Source organism: Arvicanthis niloticus, chromosome 20, assembly GCF_011762505.2.
Source record: "Arvicanthis niloticus isolate mArvNil1 chromosome 20, mArvNil1.pat.X, whole genome shotgun sequence".
Classification (NCBI taxonomy): domain Eukaryota; kingdom Metazoa; phylum Chordata; class Mammalia; order Rodentia; family Muridae; genus Arvicanthis; species Arvicanthis niloticus.
Window position 1 is genome coordinate 48,200,494 of NC_047677.1, and position 19,196 is coordinate 48,219,689.

The window sequence follows — 19,196 nt, forward strand, 5'->3', positions numbered from 1 at the left end:
GGGAGGTGGCGCTGAGAGGACGCAGCCGAAGGGCGGAGCCTAGGCTGCTAAAGGGCTCAAAGTTTCCACGCTGTGCGGTGGTCCACGGGGTGGGCGCAGGATGAGGAGTGGTGGGAGAGCCGGAGGCAGGGTTTCGGCATCTCTGTCTGGCCCTTGTGGGCGGTGTTCCTCCAACTTGCAGTCACGCCCTCACCTGACCCGGGCGGGGACTTTCCAGTTCCTCACCCGGGCCTTTGAGGGAAAATGAAAGTGAAAGGAAGAAGAGACTTGGTAGGGGAGATCGCAGCACCATGAAGCCTCTGCCTCTGCTCGTGGCCGTGGCACTGGGTGAGCAGACCCCACTTCTTGTTCAGGAAAGGACACGCTGGGAAGGAGAGGGAGGCGGTCCCGTGGCGGGTCTGAAGGGGCGGGCCGGTCGCCGGACACCCTGTGGCCGCCTGGTCACCGGAGCCCCTCCCCCAGGCCTGGCGACCGTCGTCTCGGCTGGACCAGAGGCGATCGAGTGCTGGTTCGTGGAGGATGCAGGTGGGGGTGGCTTGTCCAAGAAACCTGCCGCATTGCTACTGCGCCATGGACCCAGGGGACCACCGCCCCGGCCAGATCTTGACCCTAAGCTATACTTCAAGGTGGATGGTGAGTCTTCGGGACTCACCTGCATCTATGGCCTCCTCTTAGCTCACGTAGGGACCCCGGGCCTCGGGTTTCCCTTCTGTAAATAAGTTTGGGTGCTAAGTCGCTCACTACTCTGCTAGTCTGTGTCTTCCGGCCTGTGTGCAGTGGGCGCGTTTCCAGCCGGGGCTACGGTCACACCCTTTTCGGTTCCGCAGACCCCGCGGGAATGCTCCTGGCTGCTTTCAGGCGGTACCCCGCAGGCGCCCCCACCCCACACTGCGAGTTGAGCTGCTTCATCCCGTTCCCCGCCTCGGCGAAGTGGGCTAGAGGTCTGATTCCGCAGCGGAGCTGCCCGCGGGCCCTGGACGGGGATTGGCTGCAGGTCAGCGTATCCAGCTCAGTCTTCAGCCTCTCCAGCCTGCTGAGATCACAGCTGGAGCCTCAGCAGGAGCCTGTCCTCATCACCATGACAACAGGTAGCCAAGAAGAAGAGGAGCAGGAGATGGTTTTTAAGGGTCTAGATCGGCCAGTTTGGCGAGAGGTTTGAATGGGTCATTTCTCCAACTGGGGATCAGTATATATACATATGTGTGTGTATGTGTGTATATATATATATATATCATACATATATGTGTGTACATATATATATGCTGATATATATGTGTGTGTATATACACACATATACATACACACACACACACTTTTGTTAAGGGAGTTGGTTAGACTTTATATCTTCACCTTTCATTGAAGGCGGAGAGTAAACCTGAAAGCTACTGTGGTTTGGGGGCGGGGCTTTGTAGAGGGGTTGGGGAGGCGTTCAGGGTGTCGGTTTCCAGATACCAGAATTTGAGAAACTCGTAAGGTTAGGGAGTCCCAACACCCGGATTTTTTTTCTGCACTCACTCCAGGTTTCAAAAATCACACTTTGAGTCTCTTCAAAGCCCACTGGAGCCTAGCGATAATCAAGTCCAGCAAGGAACCTCTTCTTAAGGCTCGTGGCCATGGTCTTTGGTCCCTTTTTGGACAGTGGCCTCTAGTGGGCAGAAGGGAGACTGCACAGGCCACTCACTTGCTAAATAGTCCAGTTTGAGTTCCCAGAGGCCCACCACTTTGCTGTGCTGGACAGGGGAAGGGGAAGCTCCATGGGCAGGCATGCAGAAATGGGGTAGACCTGTCTTGAGTGTCTATGAGCGCTTGCTCTTCTCCCTGGACATCAACTCACAGGTAGATAGAATCATCAGCTTTCTCCATTTCTGGTGTTTTTAGCAAATACTCTCACCAAACTTCTGTGTGCTTTGCCTTCATCTTTTGAAATCTCCTAATGGGGACAGTCTGGCAGCACCACATTCTTAGCTCCTCCTGTGCAGACCCATCGTGAGGACGTAGTTCTCTCAAGAGAACTGGACCTCACACTGCGGTCTTCATGTGGGATGTTGGTGGCAACCTTTGCCCTGTGGGTCTGTTTGTTCCAACTGTAAAAAGTAGGATCTATTTTCCCAGCTACTCTGTGACATCGAAGCAAGTCTATGTGCAGCAATTCACTGAACCAATGAATGTAATTAGCACCAAGAAAAAGTTAGGACTTCGTGTTTCCCAGATCAAGCTCCAGATAACCAGCAAAGAACATACTGAAAGTTCAGGCATGTGGATCCCTGTTACAGGGTGGCCCTGGGTGCTCAGCGACAGGTCACCAGATGTAGACTCACCGTGCCTCTAGACCTGTCGAAACCCGTGTGCCTTCTGCAGGGCCGGAGTGTGTGGCTCAGTGACTGTATTAGTTGTTTAGCTGTATATAAAGTTCTCGTTTTATGTGTGTGTGTGTCCGGGTATGTGCATGTGAGTGCAGCTGCCCAGGGAATCCAGAAGAGGTTGGATCCTCGGGAGCTGGGTTACAGGTGGTTGTGAGCATGGGTGCTGGGAACCGAGCTTGGATCCTCAGAAGTGCAGTTTGTGGTTTAAAGTCATCTCTCTAGGCTCTTGTCTGAGCTCCGGGGGTGCTCAGAGGCAGGGCTGATTCTGGAAGACTGCTTCTCATAGACTCTTGGGGTGAAATCAAGTTGTTATGTCCTGTCTTCCTCATCAAGTCCCTTTCAGGTCACTTCTGCTTGATTAGAAATTCATGAAAACAGGGTTGGGTAGATGGCTCATCAGTTAAGAGGACTGGCTGATCTTCCAGAGGGTCGGGGTTCAATTCCCAGCAACCACACGGCAGCTCACAGCTCCATCCTCGGGATCTGGCACCCTCACACAGACATACAGGCAAAACACCAATGCACATAAAAGAAATCATTTAAAATCTCATATATAAGAAGAGAGAATCAGGAAAGTGGCTTTATTTGTTGCTGTGTCACCTGCCTGCCCCCAGGGAACTGAGCCAGAGTCTGTGCACACTAGGGAGCTCTGTACCACCAAACCTCAGCCCCAGCCTCTGGCAGTTTTTGGTTGAGACACAAGGTCAGCTACTAAGCAGACTTCCTTTGCCCTCACTGTGTGGCCCAGGCAGGTCAGTGGTCAGTTGAGGACTCTCCTACCTCACCTTCCAGAAAGCTGCTGCAGCAGGCTTAGGCCACCCTACCTGGATGGCTATGTTTTCACAGAACACTAGGGTAGGAAATCATCTCCTTCTGATTTATGCATATGAGTACACTGTCTTGAGACTCACCAGAAGAGGGCAGTGGATCCTGCAGCAGATCCCATTACAGATGGTTGTGAGCCACTGTGTGGTTGCTGGGAATTGAACTCAGGACCTCTGGAAGGGAAGTCAGCACTCTTAACCGCTGCGCCATCTCTCCAGCCCTGGTTAGTCTCCTTCTTGTTGGAATGTCTGGGAACCCAGTGCCAGGCCTTGCTCGTGCTGGACACACAATTGGGCGTGGCGCTGCATAGCCAGCGTTGAGTCTGTTTTCCTTAATACTTAGTGCACACAGCACGCAGTTCTAACCACTTGTTAGACACATGTTATAGGCAGGTTGTACTAGGAATATACACATGCATATACACATACAAATATGTACACAGTAGCAATAAAAGAGGTCAGGAATTTGAAGGGGGGGGATATGGGAGGCCAGTGAGGGACGCTGTAATTAAAATACAACCTCAAAAACAAACAGCAGGAGCCCTGCATGGTCACGGAGGTGACTGGGTAAAGGCCCTCACTGCCAGGCTGATGAAGTGAGCTTCATCCAGGACCCACACTGTCCTCACTCTGTCCGTCTGGGAAGTCCTCTGACCTCCACAAGCACACCATGCAGGAATACAGATACACAACAAATGAGTCAGTAAAAATGTAGGAAAGTAAAAAATAAGGGCTGGAGATGGCTCAGCGGTTAAGAGCACTGACTGCTCTTCCAGAGGTCCTGAGTTCAATTCTCAGCAACCACGTGGTGGCTCACAACCATCTGTAATGGGATCTGATGCCCTTTTCTGGTGTGTCTAGATCCCGGCCATCTATAGAATTTGAGAATCTTGGTTGGCAGCGTGCTCAGCACAGAATCTCCAGGGCTGTGATTCCCCGCTCCCCCATCACCTTGATTTAGCCTTACAGTAGTAGTATCAACTCTGAAGCGTGGGTAAACTGGAGCTTGGATGGCCCTGAGCTCTGCTTCCCCTTTTCCTTTCTTCCCAGCGGTGCTGACTGTCCTCACCCACAGCCCCGCCCCTCGAGTCCAACTGGGAAAGGATGCAGTGCTGGACCTGAGCTTTGCCTACGCGCCGCCCGCTCTGGAAGATGGTCCTTCTCTGGCCGCAGGTCCTCCTCCCTTCGGGCTGGAGTGGCGACGCCAGCACAGGGGAAAGGGTTACCTGCTGCTGGCTGCAACTCCTGGGCTGGCTGGGCAAATGCCACCAGCCCAGGAAAAGGCTGCAGCGTTTGCTGCTTGGGACGATGATGAGCCCTGGGGGCCGTGGACTGGGAACGGGACCTTCTGGCTGCCTGCCGTGAAGCCTTCTCAGGAGGGCGTCTACCTGGCTACTGTACACCTGCCCTATCTGCAAGGACAGGTCTCCCTGGAGCTGACTGTGCACAGTGAGTTGGGGAACACCGTGGCAGCGGGGAGGGATGATACTGAGCATAGCTGGGAGTCTCAGGCATCCGGAAGCTTTAGCATGGGGTTGTTGTGAAGTTCTAAGGGGAGACAGACAACTGAAGGAGGTGGATTCCCTCAGTTTCCTTTCCTGTTCTTTCTTCAGAGCCCCCCAGAGTGTCTCTAACACCGGCACCCCTTGTGTGGGCTGCCCCAGGAGAGTCACCCCCAGAACTGTTCTGTCTTGCGTCCCACTTCTACCCTGCGGAGGGCCTGGAGGTGAAATGGGAGCTCAGAGGTGGCCCAGAAGGAAGTTCTAGAAAGGTTGAGGGAAAGACGTGGCTCTCCACCGTCCGACACCATTCCGATGGCTCTGTCAGCCAGTCTGGGCACTTGCAGCTACCCCCAGTCACTGCCAAGCAGCATGGAGTTCGCTATGCCTGTCAGGTGCACCACCCTAGCCTGCCAGCATCCGGGCGCAGTGCTGAAGTCACCCTGGAGGTGGCAGGTAATTGCCAGGGGGACCTCTGAACCAGGGTGAGCCCTGGGAACCACCAAGCTCATTTGCACTGCTTCTGTTTGCTAGGCTTCTCCGGGCCCTCAGTCGAGGACAGCGTAGGCCTGTTCCTGTCTGCTTTTCTCCTTCTGGGATTCATCAAGGCACTAGGCTGGCTGGGTAAGTGTGAGGCCTGTCCTCACAGGACATACCCTGCCCACTCTCTGAAGTCTGACCCACTTCCTTCTCCCTCTGGCAAGCCCACATCTTCCCAATCTGTTTCCCATAGCTGCCTACCTGATGATGCCTGGAGTCTCAAAGGAGAAGGTCACGCCTGCCAGCCTGACCCTTCCCAGAGAGTCAAAGGTAACAGTGCCCCACTTCTGGGCTTTACCTCCTCCTGCTGGTTACTCTGGGGAGGGACGCAGGCTGCAGAGCCAGGTGTGACTTCACACACACCTGCTTCACACACACCTGGTCTGAATCCTTCCTCATTTTCAGTGTAGTTCACCTCAGACCTGGATCTGTTTCCTTAGGAGTAGTGATTTTAAAAATTACTCAGGCAGTTCCATCCATTAGAGATGTAACACACACATAAATTGAAAGAATTAGTAGCTACATTTAAAAAAGGGGGAAAAAAAAAAAAAAAAAAAAAAAGCCAGGTGTGTTGGCCAGTGTTTCCAGGAATAGTACTTCAGAGACTCGTGTAGGATCTTGAGTTCTATCTTGAGTTCTAGGCTGCTACCCAGAAACCTTGGCTCATGGTGGAGAGAGGAGTAAAATGAAATAGGCGACATTTAATCATACATTTTTATACATTTATTACATTTTTGTTGATACAGGTCTGGTGTAGTTCAGGCTGCCCTCAACTTGCTTGAAGATGAAACACACCCCATGGCCTCTACCTTGGCTTTTTTTTTTTTTTTGAGACAGAGTTTCTCTGTGTAGCCCTGGCTGTCCTGGAACTCACTCTGCAGACCAGGCTGGCCTCGAACTAACAGATCTGCTTGCCTCCTTCTTAGGATTAATGGTGTGTGCCACCACTGCCAGGTTTTTGAGGATAATCTTAAAATTCTTCCTCCTCCTCCCTCCACCTCCTATGTGTTAGGATTAATGGAGTGTTATCACACTCAATTACTGGACCTTTGTCAGTTTTAGAAGTTACATTTCTTTGTGTGGGACTGTGTATACCACAGCAGACATGTGGAGGTCAAAAACCGTTTGTGGGAGTTGGTTTTCTCCTTCTTCTACCCTGTGGGTCTTGGGGATCAAACTCAGAACGGCAAGTACCTTTACCTCCTGAGCCACCCCACTAGCCCATCTTTCTTCTTCTTAAAGCGCTTCCCTTGTGAGTGTGTATGAATGTGTGGGGTGTGTTACCACACCTGGTTGGTATCAGAGGACAACTCTAGGGAAGCAGTTTTTTTCCCAGAACCCTGTAGGATCCTGGATCACATTCAAGCCTGTGATTGAGTCTGCCTGCTAAGCATCCCCCAGCTTAAATTTTTATTTTTAAAGAGCAGAGGACAATCAGGATTTATTACAGAGTAAAGTGGGGTGCCATCAAACCATGAGAGTAGGCAGCGGACAAAGAGACTGTTACAGAGGGAAACAGTCTCCTAAAGCAAGAAAGAACAGTGACCAGGGAGCCCACTGTGCTGCCCACAAGTCAGAGTCTTATTTATCCAGACAATTTCAACATGTCAACAACGGGAGAAACTCCAAAGCTCAGGGCACAGCCCAGCGATGGGGTTTGCTCGGTGTCTCAGCTGACCCACGGTGTCTTCTAGAAAATTCAGGAGCTAGGACACTTGGGACTATGTCTGGCAGGTGGCAAATGCCAGCCCCAGCCTGCTCCCGCACCCGTAACTATAAGGATGTTTCTAGATTAACCAGAAGGAACTCACCTCACTCCCAAAGCTTCAAATCACCCACTTATTTCTTCTCTTGCAGAAGTCGCAGTAATGACACTGGAAGCCACCCTCATCTCAGGCCCAAATGATTCCAATAGCTCCTGCACAGAAGAGCATCCCACTCTGGCCCAAATGATGCCAGTTGCTTCTACCCAGAACAGCATCCTTCATAGCCTCTTTTACTCCCTCCGCTGAATGGCTTGGATTAGTCGGGTTTTTTTTTTGTTTTTTTTTTTTTTTTTTTTTTTAACTTTATCTTTGTCGTTTTGTTCTTGTTTTTAGACAAGGTCTCTTTTATGTAGCCTTGGCTGGCCTGGACCCTCACCAAAACTGGCTGGCCTCGAAGTCCCAGAGATACATCCACTTGTCTCTGCCTCCGGAGTAACAAAAATGGCATCGGGACACCATGCCTAGAAGTGTTTTGTTTTTAGACAAATCTACCATTTTTTTTTTTTTTGGTTTTTCGAGACAGGGTTTCTCTGTGTAGCCCTGGCTGTCCTGGAACTCACTCTGTAGACCAGGCTGGCCTCGAACTCAGAAATCCGCCTGCCTCTGCCTCCCAAGTGCTGGGATTAAAGGCTTGCGCCACCACCGCCCGGCAAAATCTACCATTCTTAATGTTCCAGTGGTTTTCAAAGATTTTTGTTTCCAGTACATCTTTAAAATGACCAAGAAGCCCAACGGGTTTTTGTTATGTGGGCTACAGCTATTGGCATCGAATTAAAATTTTAAAATGAGAAAAAAAGCGAAGCTTAGTGGCACACTCATTTGATCCCGGCACTCTGGAGGCAGAGGCATGTGGATCCCTGAGTTCGAGGCCAACCTGATTTACAGGTATCAAGCCTTTGTTGAGAGAACTAAATACGAGAATACAGAGTCACAGGGTCAAAAAGAAACACTGTCTCTTGCTCTTGCCTTCCTGCTCCCGGGTCTGTCCCCTCACCCCTTCCCTCTCGTTCCCTCCCCCATCCCATCTTCAGGTGCTCACGGCCAGCCTCTACTTCTCTACTCTTTCTCTCTCTGCCTCTACTATCCTCTTGACTCCCCTCTCCATGCCCTGAATAAACTCTATTTTATACTTAAAAAAAAATCACTGTATGCTCTAGAGAGCAGTTCTTAACCTGTAGGTCACGACCCCTTCAAGTCCATCGGGAATACGAGACATTTATTTACATTAGGATTCACGACATTAGCAAAATCACAGTTACGAAGTAGCAATGATAATTTTACAACCTGGAGAACGGCATTAAAGGGTCGTAACATTAGGAAGGTTGAGAATCACCGCCCAGGGAATAAAGCCACAACAGGGACCTCTGGACAGCCCACAACAGTAGAGCCCACGGCGGACTAAAGCCTACCTCTCCAGCCCTCCATCCATTCCACAGCGTTTCCTTTGCCTGCTCCACCTTCGCCATCTCCGGGACCCAGGCCTGGTGGGCCTCGTCCTTTCACCAGTGTCCCTCGTGCCGTACTAAAAGGATGGCTGTCCCCTCCTGTCCGCCGGTCCTCGCGAGCCAATCAAGTCTGAATCTCAGAGTTTCCATGCGGGCCTCTCAGTCTCCCGTTTCCAAGCACAGCCGACCTCTCGGTCACCACCTTGCCTTTACCTGGTCTAACCACACCAGGGGAGACGACGCAGCCACCGTAGGAACTGCGCGCACGCTGGCGCACCGGAGAGCCGGACGCCCGGAGGGACGGACCGGAGTGGAACCGGAAGCGCTGCACTAGCGGGCATCCGCCCCCCCCCCGCGAGTGGGCGGGCATAAGGGCGGCTCAGAAAACCCGGCGCGGATTTGCTCCGTCGCACTCCGGTGCTGGCGGGGGCGGTGTCATTCTCCGGCTGCAGTAACGGGGTCGCGCCCTCACTAGGGCGCTGTCCTCGGGACTGGCAGCGTCGCTCTTGTTAGAGAAAGTGACTTAAAATTCCGTATCTGCCCTCCGTGGAGGCTTGAGACGGGACCCCGATCTCCTGTCTGTCTGGGCTGGGAGACGTGGGCTTCAGCATCCCCGAGTAGGGTTGCAGGGGACAGTGGAGTGAGTGGGAGCACCTGCAGCCTGCGTCCCAGCCCCCGGCATCCAGCGCTCCCCTAGTCGGTCGCCCTGGCTCCTGTCCTCACTTCCTTCCCTTTTTGGCTCCTGCTGTCGGGCGGACGCGGGGAGGGGGGAAGCGGAAAGGGCGGGAGGGCCCGGGAGCCCGGCGGGGTGCAGGAGTGGGGCATCGCGGAAAAGCCGGGAAGGGGACTCGGTAGAGGGCCGGAGACCGACAAGAACAGAGGCCGGGGACCCGTGCGCAGCCCCTCACCCTTCCCGAGCAGGTCAGAGCCGGAGCACCGGGTGACCCTGCCCATTCCGCACTAGTTATCCCCCTAATCCCTAGCACGGCACCGAGGGCTCGGGTTTCCCCACTCCTGTATCTCCCCTCCCCCAGCCTTCCCGAGGGGCTCCCACCCAGGTCCCTTCTTGCCGGTCTCCCCCACGCCCGTCTGACTCCACCCCAATCCCACCCGTCTCTCCCCAGGCGCCCCCATGGCCCGACCCCGCTGATTCCTTCTCTCGGCCATGCTCCCGCGGCCCCTGCGGCTGCTTTTGGACACAAACCCCCCCGGGGGAGTCGTGCTGAGCAGCTTCCGGAGCCGGGACCCCGAAAAGGGTGGGGAGCCAGGTGGCCGGGCCGTGGGCGGGGGGCAGGAGGAAGAGGATGAGGAAGAAGAAGAGGTGAGACGCGGGTGGCGGGAGGCAGGGCATTAAATACTTGAGACTCTTCTCCTTTTGGTGTCCCTGGGTCCCTCGGTCTCTTCCTCCCTGCCTCACTCACACCCCGCCACACTCTTCTCTCTCTGGATGGGTATCTGTCCCCTGGCTGCGGGTCCGGGTGTCTCTGAAGTTCGCCCTGAACCCGCCCGCAGGAACCCGCCGAGTTCCTGCCTGGAATGCCTGGCTGGCAGGCAGGCTGGCTGTGCCTGCGGGTCTCAGGCCCTCCGTGCCCATACCTGCCTCAAACGGCTGCCACTGGGCAGTAGTGTGTCTTGGTCCCTGTCTCTCTCCTCGTTTTTGTTTGGCTGGGAGGGGTTTGTTTCCACAGTAACCAGATCCTCAGCCTCTAGGATTGGGGAGGGAGCCCTCAGATTTCGCCGCCTCTTCCCCCACCCCCTGGTGCTCAATAGAGGGCAGCAAGCCAAGAGGTTCTGGCACCTGGAGAGATGATCCCAGGATAGGTAGAGCGTGGTCCTTAGAGACTGATAGTTGTGACCAGCAGCAGGATTTAGGGCTTCAGGAGGGTCCAAGAAGTTAGATTCAGAGCCCGAGGACCCAGACTCCTGGGCCCCGACATTGGTAAAGTTAGGGTGACTGGCAAGGCTGGTTTTTCGGGATCGGTCGGGGGAGGGGCTAGGGCCACATGACTCTGAGTCTACCGTCCCCCCCCCCATCATCCCTACTTCCCTTTCTTGTAACTGGGATTGGAACAGCCACCTTCAGGGGTTCCCCAGTGCTGAGATTAAGTGGAAGCTGTATTCGGGGTCCTGGGGAAAGGGAGTCTCTGCGGAAGGACTAAATTTGGGCTCCTCTGGTTCTGTCAGGGAGGGCGGGTCTTGCGCCGGCCTGAAGTTTCAGCTTCTCTCTGCTTCAGGTCTCTCTGCCTTTGTGCTTCCTCGGGAGCTCTGCTCATGACTTTGCTCCCTGCTTTTTTGCTGTGTTGGGCTCAGCTGTGGGGGGAAGGGGATTTGGGGGTGACCAGAAGAAGGGTTTCTGCATTCAGTTGAAACCCCCACTGCAATCTCTTACATTCCACCGAGCTCTGAGGTGGCTAGGGGGGGCTGTCTGAGCCCCAGGGTGGGGTAGACCTGGGGTCACCAGTACCCTCTACCCCTCGCACTCGCTGGTATTATCCCCCGCCATCACAGGTGAGGGTGCCGAGGGAGGAGCAGGGCCTGGGGTCGATGGCTGGGGACTGAAGGCGCTGTGCAACTCACTTCCTCTTCCTGCTCCTCCAGGCTTCTGTGTCAGTCTGGGACGAGGAGGAGGATGGTGCGACCTTTACTGTCACAAGCCGCCAGTATAGGCCTCTTGATCCCCTGGTGAGATCACGATTTTGAGGTGTTGCCTCTCGGTTTTTAATTTGATTTTTTTTGTTTTGTTTTGTTACCAGAGCATTAGGCTGGAGATCTGGTAGCACTCTTGTGTTGTGTGATTTAAGCCATTTCTGAACCGTGGCAAAAATGAACTAGGTCTGGAGTCTCCCAGACACCTAACAGTAAGATTGAGGAGACCTTCAGTGAGACGCCCTCCATGTTCTCCAGGCTCCCTTGCCTCCCCCTCGCTCCTCCCGAAGGCTCCGTGCTGGTACCCTGGAGGCCCTGGTCAGACACCTCTTGGATGCCAGGACGTCAGGGGCTGACATGACGTTCACTCCAGCCTTGCTGGCCACCCACCGGGCCTTCACCTCCACTCCTGCCCTGTTTGGGCTTGTGACTGACAGGTCAGGGGCCAAGGGTTAGGAGGCTCCTGGATCCCCTCTGAGCACCCCCAGCACCAGGGGGGCTGGAAAAGCTGCAAGGTAGACCCTCTCTTCATCCCCAGGCTGGAAGCCCTCGAATCGCATCCTCCAGGCGAGCTAGAGAGGACCACAGGGTGAGTGGCCCTGTCTCAACCTCAGTCCCCTCAGAGGGAGCTGAGGCTGGACCTCTGACCCCTGGCTGGTTCCCCTTCTCTCAGGGTAGCCATCTCTGTACTTTCAACCTGGCTGGCCTCTCACCCTGAGGATTTTGGCTCTGAGGTCAAGGGTCAACTTGACCGGCTTGAGAGCTTCTTGCTTCGGACAGGGTATGCAGCACGGGAGGGTGTTGTGGGGGGCAGTGCTGACCTCATCCGAAACCTCCGGGCCCGGGTGGACCCCCGGGCCCCCGACCTTCCTAAGCCCCTGGCCCTTCCTGGCGATTCCCCTGCTGACCCCACGGATGTCCTGGTGTTCCTCGCTGACCACTTGGCCGAACAGCTGACCCTGCTAGATGCGGTGAGACCTTGACCTTTGACCCCACATTCTCTGACCCCTTACTAACCTCTCCCTGGCTCCAGATCCTTTTCTTGCTTCCAATACTCCTGGTGCAGTTCCTCTTCCGTCTGCTTCTCTGACCCTTCTCTTCCCTTCGCCCCTTGGCTGTTCCCCCTTGAACTCTGACCCCACTGCACTTAAGAGCCTCAGATCTCCCCCACCCCCCACCCATACTGGAAACTTGCCTGGCTTGACCCTAAATTGTAACCTATGACCTCTGCCCTGCAGGAGCTGTTTCTCAATCTGATCCCCTCTCAGTGTTTGGGAAGCCTGTGGGGTCACAGGGACCGGCCAGGACATTCTCACCTCTGCCCGTCTGTCCGAGCTACCGTCATGCAGTTCAACAAGGTGGCGGGGGCAGTAGTTAGCTCTGTCCTGGGGGCCACCTCAACTGGAGAGGGGCCAAGAGAGGTGACTGTGAGGCCACTCCGACCCCCACAGAGGGCCCGGCTCCTGGAGAAGTGGATCCGTGTGGCCGAGGTAAGAGAGAACAGCGCTGCTGGCTGGGGACTCTTTCGTGGGGTGGCGAGGGACCTTAGGGCCTTGACTCTGTGCTCTCCGGGTCCCCACAGGAGTGCCGCCTGCTTCGGAACTTCTCCTCAGTCTATGCTGTTGTGTCTGCTCTGCAGTCCAGCCCTATCCACAGGCTTCGGGCAGCCTGGGGGGAGACAACCAGGTAGGATGACTGAAGTGCCTGAGGCCTGGGGTGCGGAAGCTTCCGAACCCCGGGCTTGCACTCAGGGCCCTGTTCTTCCTCTCTAGGGACAGCCTCAGAGTCTTTTCCAGCCTGTGCCAGATTTTCTCAGAGGAGGATAATTATTCCCAGAGCAGAGAACTCCTTATGCAGGTGAGGGCAATCTTGCTTTCCCCAGCCTCCACACCTGCTCCCTCCTCCCCTGCTCCCCATCACCTTTTCTTTGTCACCACCAGGAAGTGAAGCTGCAGCCCCCTGTGGAGCCACACTCCAAGAAAGCCCCAAGGTCTGGCTTCAGGGGTGGGGTGAGTGTTCAGTGGGGCTGGGAACGGGTGGCTTACCTGGTGAGGTGAATAGACAGTTGTGTCTGAAGGGAAGGAGAGAAGGGCTCATATTCCGGTCTCTGCCTGCAGGGTGTGGTTCCGTATCTGGGAACCTTCCTGAAGGATCTCGTGATGCTGGACGCAGCCTCCAAGGATGAGCTAGAGGTCAGTGGGGGTGTGTGTGATCTGCCCTGGTGGCTCAACATGTGCCCCTCAGGGGCAGGCAGACACCCTTCCACAGAGGGGCTACAGGCGGGAGAAACAGTGCAGTCTCTGGAGTCAGGTTCTGTTACTACCACCGGAAGTAGTTCAACCTCTGCACGTCAGTGTGGTCTGTCGGTATTAATCCGACTGTATGTATGTACATCAGCCTGTTAGTGGGAGAGAAACATACATTCGTAATTTGTCAAGTGCTTAGGCACACTGGGAACGTTGGCACATATAGTTTATTAAATATGTAAAGGGTGAGTAGCTGGCAGTGGTGTGAGTGACTCCCTGGATTGTTCAAGACCCTGGGTTCCATCCCCAGCATTGCGAACAAAACGAAACACTGAGGTTTCCAGAAAGTTCCTTGTCCCGCTGTGAGCTCCATTTTCTCATGAGAAGCTAGATGCTCTCTGTCAATGTCAAGAGAAACTGGGCATCCTGTAATTCAGCACTCAGGAGGCAGAGGCAGGCCAGTCTCTCTGACTTAGAGGCCAGCCTGTCCACATTGCTTGTTTTTAAACATTTAGTTTGCCCAGCATGGTGGCACACACCTTTAATCTCTGCACTCAGAATGCAGAGGGGGCAAGAGCTCTGACTTCAAGGCTAGCATGATCTACATAGTGAGTTCTAGGCCAGCCAAGGCTACACAGTGAGACCCAGTCTCAAAAACAAACAAAAAAGGATCAGGTTGGGTTTAGGTCTGAGATGTGAATGGGAGGGAGAGGAGGGATGGGATGCCGAGGTCTCAGTGTCTGGTACACTGGCTGTGTTTGGGGAAGGGGGGTGTTCTCACTGGCACCCCAGCAGGATTAGCCCCTCATCCCTCTCCCACTACCCTCACAGAACGGCTACATTAATTTTGACAAGCGGAGGAAGGTGAGAGGAGTGTGGGGGTGGGGCTGGGTGGCGGATTTCCCCCTCTGTGTCCCAGGAAGTTGGGGGGGGGGGTGAAGTCAGGGGCCCTGAGTTTTGGCTCCTGCAGTCTGAGGGCTCCTTCCCAGGAGTTTGCCGTGCTTTCGGAGCTGCTGCGCCTGCAGAACCAGTGCCGCGGCTACGACCTCCGACCTAACCCCGATATCCAGCAATGGCTCCAGGGCCTCCAGCCATTGACTGAAGCTCAGAGGTGACTGGCTGGGTGGTTGGGTTCTAGAACTCTGGCTCGGGGACAGGTGTGTGTATGTGCATTGGTGGCACGTCCTAACCTCTGCCCATGCCTATCCTGTCCAGCCACCGCGTATCCTGTGAAGTGGAGCCACCGGGTACCAGTGATTCCCCTGCTGCAAGGACGCTTCGGCCAACACTAGTCATCACACAGTGGACGGAGTGAGGACATTACTGGCTGGCTGGGAGCCGGTTTCGAGGGAACTTGCGACTGCCCCTGGCACTAATTTCTTGCCTCTGCAGAGTTCTGGGCTCTGTTGGAGGCCCCACCCCGCTTGTGTCCTGGGATCGACCCAGTGTGGGGGGAGATGAGGTGCCTGGAACCCCGGCTCCTCTGCTGACTCGCCTCGCCCAGGTGAGCCTGCTCTTGCCTCTGACCACATCAGGACTTATCTCTTCAGCCTCCCTCCCTTCGTTCATGACCTCACCCGTTTGCCCCTAGCACATGAAGTGGCCTTCCGTCTCATCTCTGGACTCTGCCTTGGAAAGCGGCTCCTCCCTGCACAGCCCTGCTGACCCTGGCCACCTCTCTCCTCCAACCTCCTCCCCTAGGCCTTCTCGAGGTCACCGACGCTCAGCCTCCTGTGGATCTCCTTTGAGTGGGGGCACAGGAGAGGGGGCCTCTAGGAGTGCTGGATCTGGGGGCGGGGCGTCTGGGCCAGGGTCGTCTGATTGCCGAATCATCCGAGTCCAGATGGAGCTGGGGGAGGACGGCAGCGTCTACAAGAGCATCCTGGTGAGGGAGCCTGGGGCTGGGCAGGGCGGGAAGGACCTTACCTTATTAGGCATTAATTTTGGGTTTGGGTGGCCAGAAGGACTCAGCTATAGCTTCTGTGGGACTCAGATGTTGGTGGCAACTGTGCATTAGCGGCCACACCCTGACTTTTCAGGAGCTGCATTAAACGGTCAGAGCCAACAGTTTTCCCACAGAGAAGTGCTGGTGGTCTGATGGGGCACTGGCAGCCACTATTTTGGATTTCTTGTTTATTTTTTTCGAGACTGGATTTCTCTGTGTAGTCTTGGCTGTCCTGGAGCTCATTCAGAAGACCAGGCTGGCCTCGAACTCAGAAATCCGCCTGCCTCTGCCTCCCAGTTGCTGGGATTAAAGGCGTGCACCACCACTGCCTGGCTCTTGTTTAAAGTATTAGACACAGGTGACCTGTTTTGGTTGGGTTAAAAGGATGGGAAAAGGTCATTATGGTATATTTATTGTTTCCCCCTACCCCAAGACAGGGTTTCTCTGTATAGCCCTGGCTGTCCTGGAACTCACTCTGTAGACCAGGCTGGCCTCAAACTCAGAAATCCACCTGCCTCTGCCTCCCAAGTGCTGGGATTAAAGGCGTGCGCCACCACTGCCCGGCTTGTTTATTGTTCTTTCGGTCTCTTCTGCAAGGTGACAAGCCAGGACAAGGCTCCAAGTGTTATTAGCCGTGTCCTTAAGAAGAACAATCGCGATTCTGCTGTGGCTTCAGAGTTTGAGCTGGTGCAGCTGCTACCAGGGGAGCGAGGTGAGCAGGCTGGAGGGAGGGCACACCAAAGGAAGGTGCTTGTAGCTGGCGCTTGTGGGAGGACCAAATGCTTCATCCCCACTTCTGAACCCACAGAGCTGACCATCCCACACTCAGCTAATGTCTTCTATGCCATGGACGGAGCATCTCATGACTTCCTCCTGCGGCAGCGCAGAAGACCCTCTGCTGCCACCTCAGGTTCTCACAGCGGCCCCTCTGCCTCAGGAACTCCTCCGAGCGAGGGAGGAGGGGGCTCCTTTCCCAGAATCAAGGCCACAGGAAGGAAGATTGCACGGGCACTGTTCTGAGGATGAAGTCCTGTTGGTTTACATAGCAACTCATACCAGGAGTGAGCGGCCATGCATGGTGGCCATTATATCAGAGCAGAAATCCTGAAAGGTGGCCAGCCACCCTGGGATAGTGAAGTCACCTGTTTACAAAACCACTGTGGAAGCCAGCTGCAGCCCCATGGGACCGGTGATCATGTAACCAAGTTGAATACCTGCAACTAGCTTCACCTCTGGGGAATGTGGCACACCATCTGTGCAGGAGAGTATGGCCCCCGCCACATGCCAGCCTGTGAAGGGCCAGGGGAGGCCTAGAGGCTGAGTCCAGGGCAGAGGGCAGTGACAAGAGGTTCTGTTGAGGGTTCCTTGTCCTACTCTGGGGGTTCTTGTCACTGTGACAACACTAAGAAAATAAATCAAAACACTACCTGAACCCTGTTCCCATCTTTCAGTGTGTGGAGCTTGATACTGCCTGGGGAGTGGGTTGAATGTAGGTAGCACAGACCAAGGGGCAGTGGTTCTTGTCCCAGGAGGTACCTGGTACAGCTCAGCATTAAAGGACTTGGTGGGATACATGAGGCCCTGGGAGCCATCCTCGTACCCAAGAGCAAAATATCGGTGAACGTTAATCCCAGGGATCCCTTCACTTCTGGCTCCTTAAAACACCTGTTTTTCTTGTTAAGACCCTAAGAGGCAGGGGCTCCCGAATGACAGCGATCCCTGTGGACTTAGTGACATAAGAATTTGGAAGGAGGGCTGGAGAGATGGCTCAGTGGTTAAGAGCACTGGCTGCACTTCCAGAGGTCCTAAGTTCAATTCCCAGCAACCACACGGTGCCTCACAACCATCTGTAATGGTTTCTGATGCCCTCTTCTGGTGTGTCTGAAGACAGCTACAGTGTGATCACATACATACAATAAATTTTAAAATCTTAGAAGTTATTTCTGAGTAGTTAAAGGCACATTCAAACCAATCCTGAGAAGACAGGTGAAAACCAGGAAATGCTCTAGAGCTGCTCAGGGAGACAGGTGCTCGCTGTGAGCGACCATGCCAGTTCCGTGGCAATGACGTGTTGCACTGTAGGCAGTGTCTGTTCCGGCGTCTCCAGGTAACCAACCGACATAAGGGAGGCTAAAGGGTTGTATGTCTGGGCAAGAAATAGCTGGAGCCATTTTAGACTTAAGTTTTGAAACTGAAGGCGCACAGGCAACACCCTGAGCTCAGTTCTCAGCCACAGGAAAACAAAACACCAGAATGCGGCCACAGAGATTTCGGTTCTAAGAATGTGAATCTCAGAGGTGTGAAGTGTACTGGGATGGAAGACCGGTGAAGAAAGACTGGCTAGAAAGAAGGCTTGGTTCTGTGTATATTTTATTGGCTCAGGGTTAGCCTCATCCCTCCCTCCCCTCCCCTTCCCATGGGGTCAGGCTTTCCCAGGAGCCTTTGCTGCCTGGGCCCGCTGGAACTCCTGCTGCAGCTGGGCGAGGGTTTCCCTCTGTTGCTCTGACTGCCGCTCGAGGTCCCGAAGCTGCGATTCGTAGCGCTTACTGAGGCAGGGGAAGGGAGGTGAGCAGGAAGGAGAAGTCAGCGAGGGCTCAATATTATCAATATTATGCTACAAAGGGAAACTGGAGGAAATTTTGAGGTTTGTGGGACAAAAAGCCGAGAGGGCACTAAGGGGGAGAAAGGGCTGGTGAGATGGTCAATTGGGTAGGGCCGCTGTCCTTCAAGGCTGACACCTGAACTCAAACTATAGAACCCCACAGTAGGGAGGAGAATAGTCCCACAGGTTGTCCTTTGACTAATGTGGGCCACAGCCCATGTGCCCCCCACCAAATGTAACACAAAAAGGCCAGGAGTGGTGCCACACGCCTTTAATCCTATCCCTTGGGAGGCAGCAGCAGGCGTATCTATGACAGGTCAGCCCGGGCTACAGAGGGAGTTCCAGGGCAGTCAGGACTTTACAGAAATGGGTAAGCCGGTGCTACTATGGAGAACTATCCAGCACGAGCTCAACACTTCTGCCGTGAAAATGGCAGCTGCCGCACTTACATTTCCGCTGTGATGTAGTCTAGCCTCTTCCCCACCGTGGCCCGAGCCTCTCCCAGCTCCTGTTTGACAAGCACGGGTCCCAGAAGCTTAAAGACCACGTTGGATCCATCCAGCAAGGCCAGTTCCTGAGGAGGGAACGGGGCGCTGTATGAGATAACCGTGCCTAGGAAAGTCCCTCCTCGCCCCCAGCGTCCCATCCTCACCTCCTTCACGATATTATTCTCCGTTAGCTGTGCTTCAAGCTTCTGCCTCCCTGACATGGATTTACTCAAGTCTGGGGTGGTGAGAGGAAAATACAAGATTTAAAAAACATCAAATGGACCCAGAACCGCACAATTCTGGGGAGACTGGTTGTGACGAAGAAAGAGAGGATACAGAAGCGAGGGGCAGTTCGCTGCACACAAGATCCCCCCGACGGGGCACGATGCCTCATCATGGTTGAGAGTGGACAGGGGCAAGACCACGCCAGCTCCGCTCTCTTACCCTTCTGCAGCTGTTGATATTTCTCTACCTCTCCCTGCAGCTTCTTTTGGATCAGTTCGGCCATGGTGAAGGAGAAAGCCTCCTGGGCGGGGGTCGCTTGTCGCAAGCTCTGGAAGGCACCTGAACTCCCCTTCCTGGCCCTGCAGAAGGACAGCACTTCCTACCCGCAGCTCTCCGAGGCACCGCAGCCTTTCTTCGTCCAGAACAGCCACTCCCCAGGCAAGGGAGAGCGAAAGAAGAGACCCCCAAACCCTCCAAGCCAAACCCTAACCTTTCCACGCTCTACCCTCGGTATTACTAAACCCGGAAGTAAACAAGGCATGCCGGGGGGGAAAAAAGACGGCGCCGGAAGTTACATTCTGACACATGCCGGAACTTGTAGTTCTGA

General features: G+C 54.5%; 3 protein-coding genes across 6 annotated transcripts; 2 read left to right on the plus strand and 1 right to left on the minus strand.

The window, feature by feature from the left end:
- The first annotated feature begins 65 nt into the window (after positions 1-65).
- On the plus strand, positions 66-7,793 carry Tapbp (TAP binding protein). The gene is made up of 8 exons (XM_034524334.2): positions 66-327; positions 463-633; positions 828-1,088; positions 4,238-4,636; positions 4,801-5,142; positions 5,221-5,310; positions 5,420-5,496; positions 7,084-7,793. The coding sequence occupies exons 1-8, from the start codon at positions 291-293 to the stop codon at positions 7,093-7,095; spliced, it is 1,389 nt and encodes a 462-aa protein (XP_034380225.1). The 5' UTR covers positions 66-290; the 3' UTR covers positions 7,096-7,793.
- A 1,042-nt stretch (positions 7,794-8,835) lies between these two features.
- Positions 8,836-16,706, plus strand: Rgl2 (ral guanine nucleotide dissociation stimulator like 2). Of its 4 annotated transcripts, XM_034524308.2 has the most exons (18): positions 8,836-9,358; positions 9,562-9,758; positions 11,036-11,119; positions 11,342-11,520; positions 11,622-11,672; positions 11,757-12,054; positions 12,322-12,573; positions 12,666-12,769; positions 12,856-12,940; positions 13,024-13,092; positions 13,201-13,275; positions 14,161-14,193; positions 14,319-14,440; positions 14,545-14,640; positions 14,722-14,833; positions 14,921-15,214; positions 15,872-15,986; positions 16,083-16,706. In XM_034524308.2, exons 2-18 carry the CDS (start codon positions 9,603-9,605, stop codon positions 16,292-16,294), a joined length of 2,337 nt encoding a protein of 778 aa, XP_034380199.1. In that variant the 5' UTR covers positions 8,836-9,358; positions 9,562-9,602; the 3' UTR covers positions 16,295-16,706. The 4 variants fall into 4 exon arrangements, with proteins under 4 accessions (XP_034380199.1, XP_076772706.1, XP_076772705.1 ...); XM_076916591.1 differs by lacking the exon at positions 9,562-9,758 and having other exon boundaries at positions 8,837-9,358; XM_076916590.1 differs by lacking the exon at positions 8,836-9,358 and having other exon boundaries at positions 9,559-9,693.
- A 920-nt stretch (positions 16,707-17,626) lies between these two features.
- Positions 17,627-19,124, minus strand: Pfdn6 (prefoldin subunit 6). Its single transcript, XM_034524353.2, has 4 exons — positions 18,809-19,124; positions 18,529-18,599; positions 18,326-18,450; positions 17,627-17,820 (listed from the first exon to the last, which is right to left on the minus strand). Exons 1-4 carry the CDS (start codon positions 18,870-18,872, stop codon positions 17,697-17,699), a joined length of 384 nt encoding a protein of 127 aa, XP_034380244.1. The 5' UTR covers positions 18,873-19,124; the 3' UTR covers positions 17,627-17,696.
- Between the last annotated feature and the right edge of the window lie 72 nt (positions 19,125-19,196).

Excerpts from the sequence above, each read along its gene's own strand:
- Pfdn6 (XM_034524353.2), bottom strand. The coding sequence starts at position 18,872 with ATGGCCGAACTGATCCAAAAGAAGCTGCAGGGAGAGGTAGAGAAATAT. Across the intron at positions 18,451-18,528 it reads AGAATAATATCGTGAAGGAG|GAACTGGCCTTGCTGGATGG; the intron begins GTGAGGATGGGA and ends TTCCCTCCTCAG. Across the intron at positions 17,821-18,325 it reads GACTACATCACAGCGGAAAT|TAAGCGCTACGAATCGCAGC; the intron begins GTAAGTGCGGCA and ends CCCCTGCCTCAG.
- Tapbp (XM_034524334.2), top strand. The coding sequence starts at position 291 with ATGAAGCCTCTGCCTCTGCTCGTGGCCGTGGCACTGG. Across the intron at positions 328-462 it reads GCTCGTGGCCGTGGCACTGG|GCCTGGCGACCGTCGTCTCG; the intron begins GTGAGCAGACCC and ends CCCCTCCCCCAG. Across the intron at positions 634-827 it reads GCTATACTTCAAGGTGGATG|ACCCCGCGGGAATGCTCCTG; the intron begins GTGAGTCTTCGG and ends TCGGTTCCGCAG.
- Rgl2 (XM_034524308.2), top strand. The coding sequence starts at position 9,603 with ATGCTCCCGCGGCCCCTGCGGCTGCTTTTGGACACAAACCCCCCCGGG. Across the intron at positions 13,276-14,160 it reads CCTCCAAGGATGAGCTAGAG|AACGGCTACATTAATTTTGA; the intron begins GTCAGTGGGGGT and ends CTACCCTCACAG. Across the intron at positions 14,194-14,318 it reads ATTTTGACAAGCGGAGGAAG|GAGTTTGCCGTGCTTTCGGA; the intron begins GTGAGAGGAGTG and ends GCTCCTTCCCAG.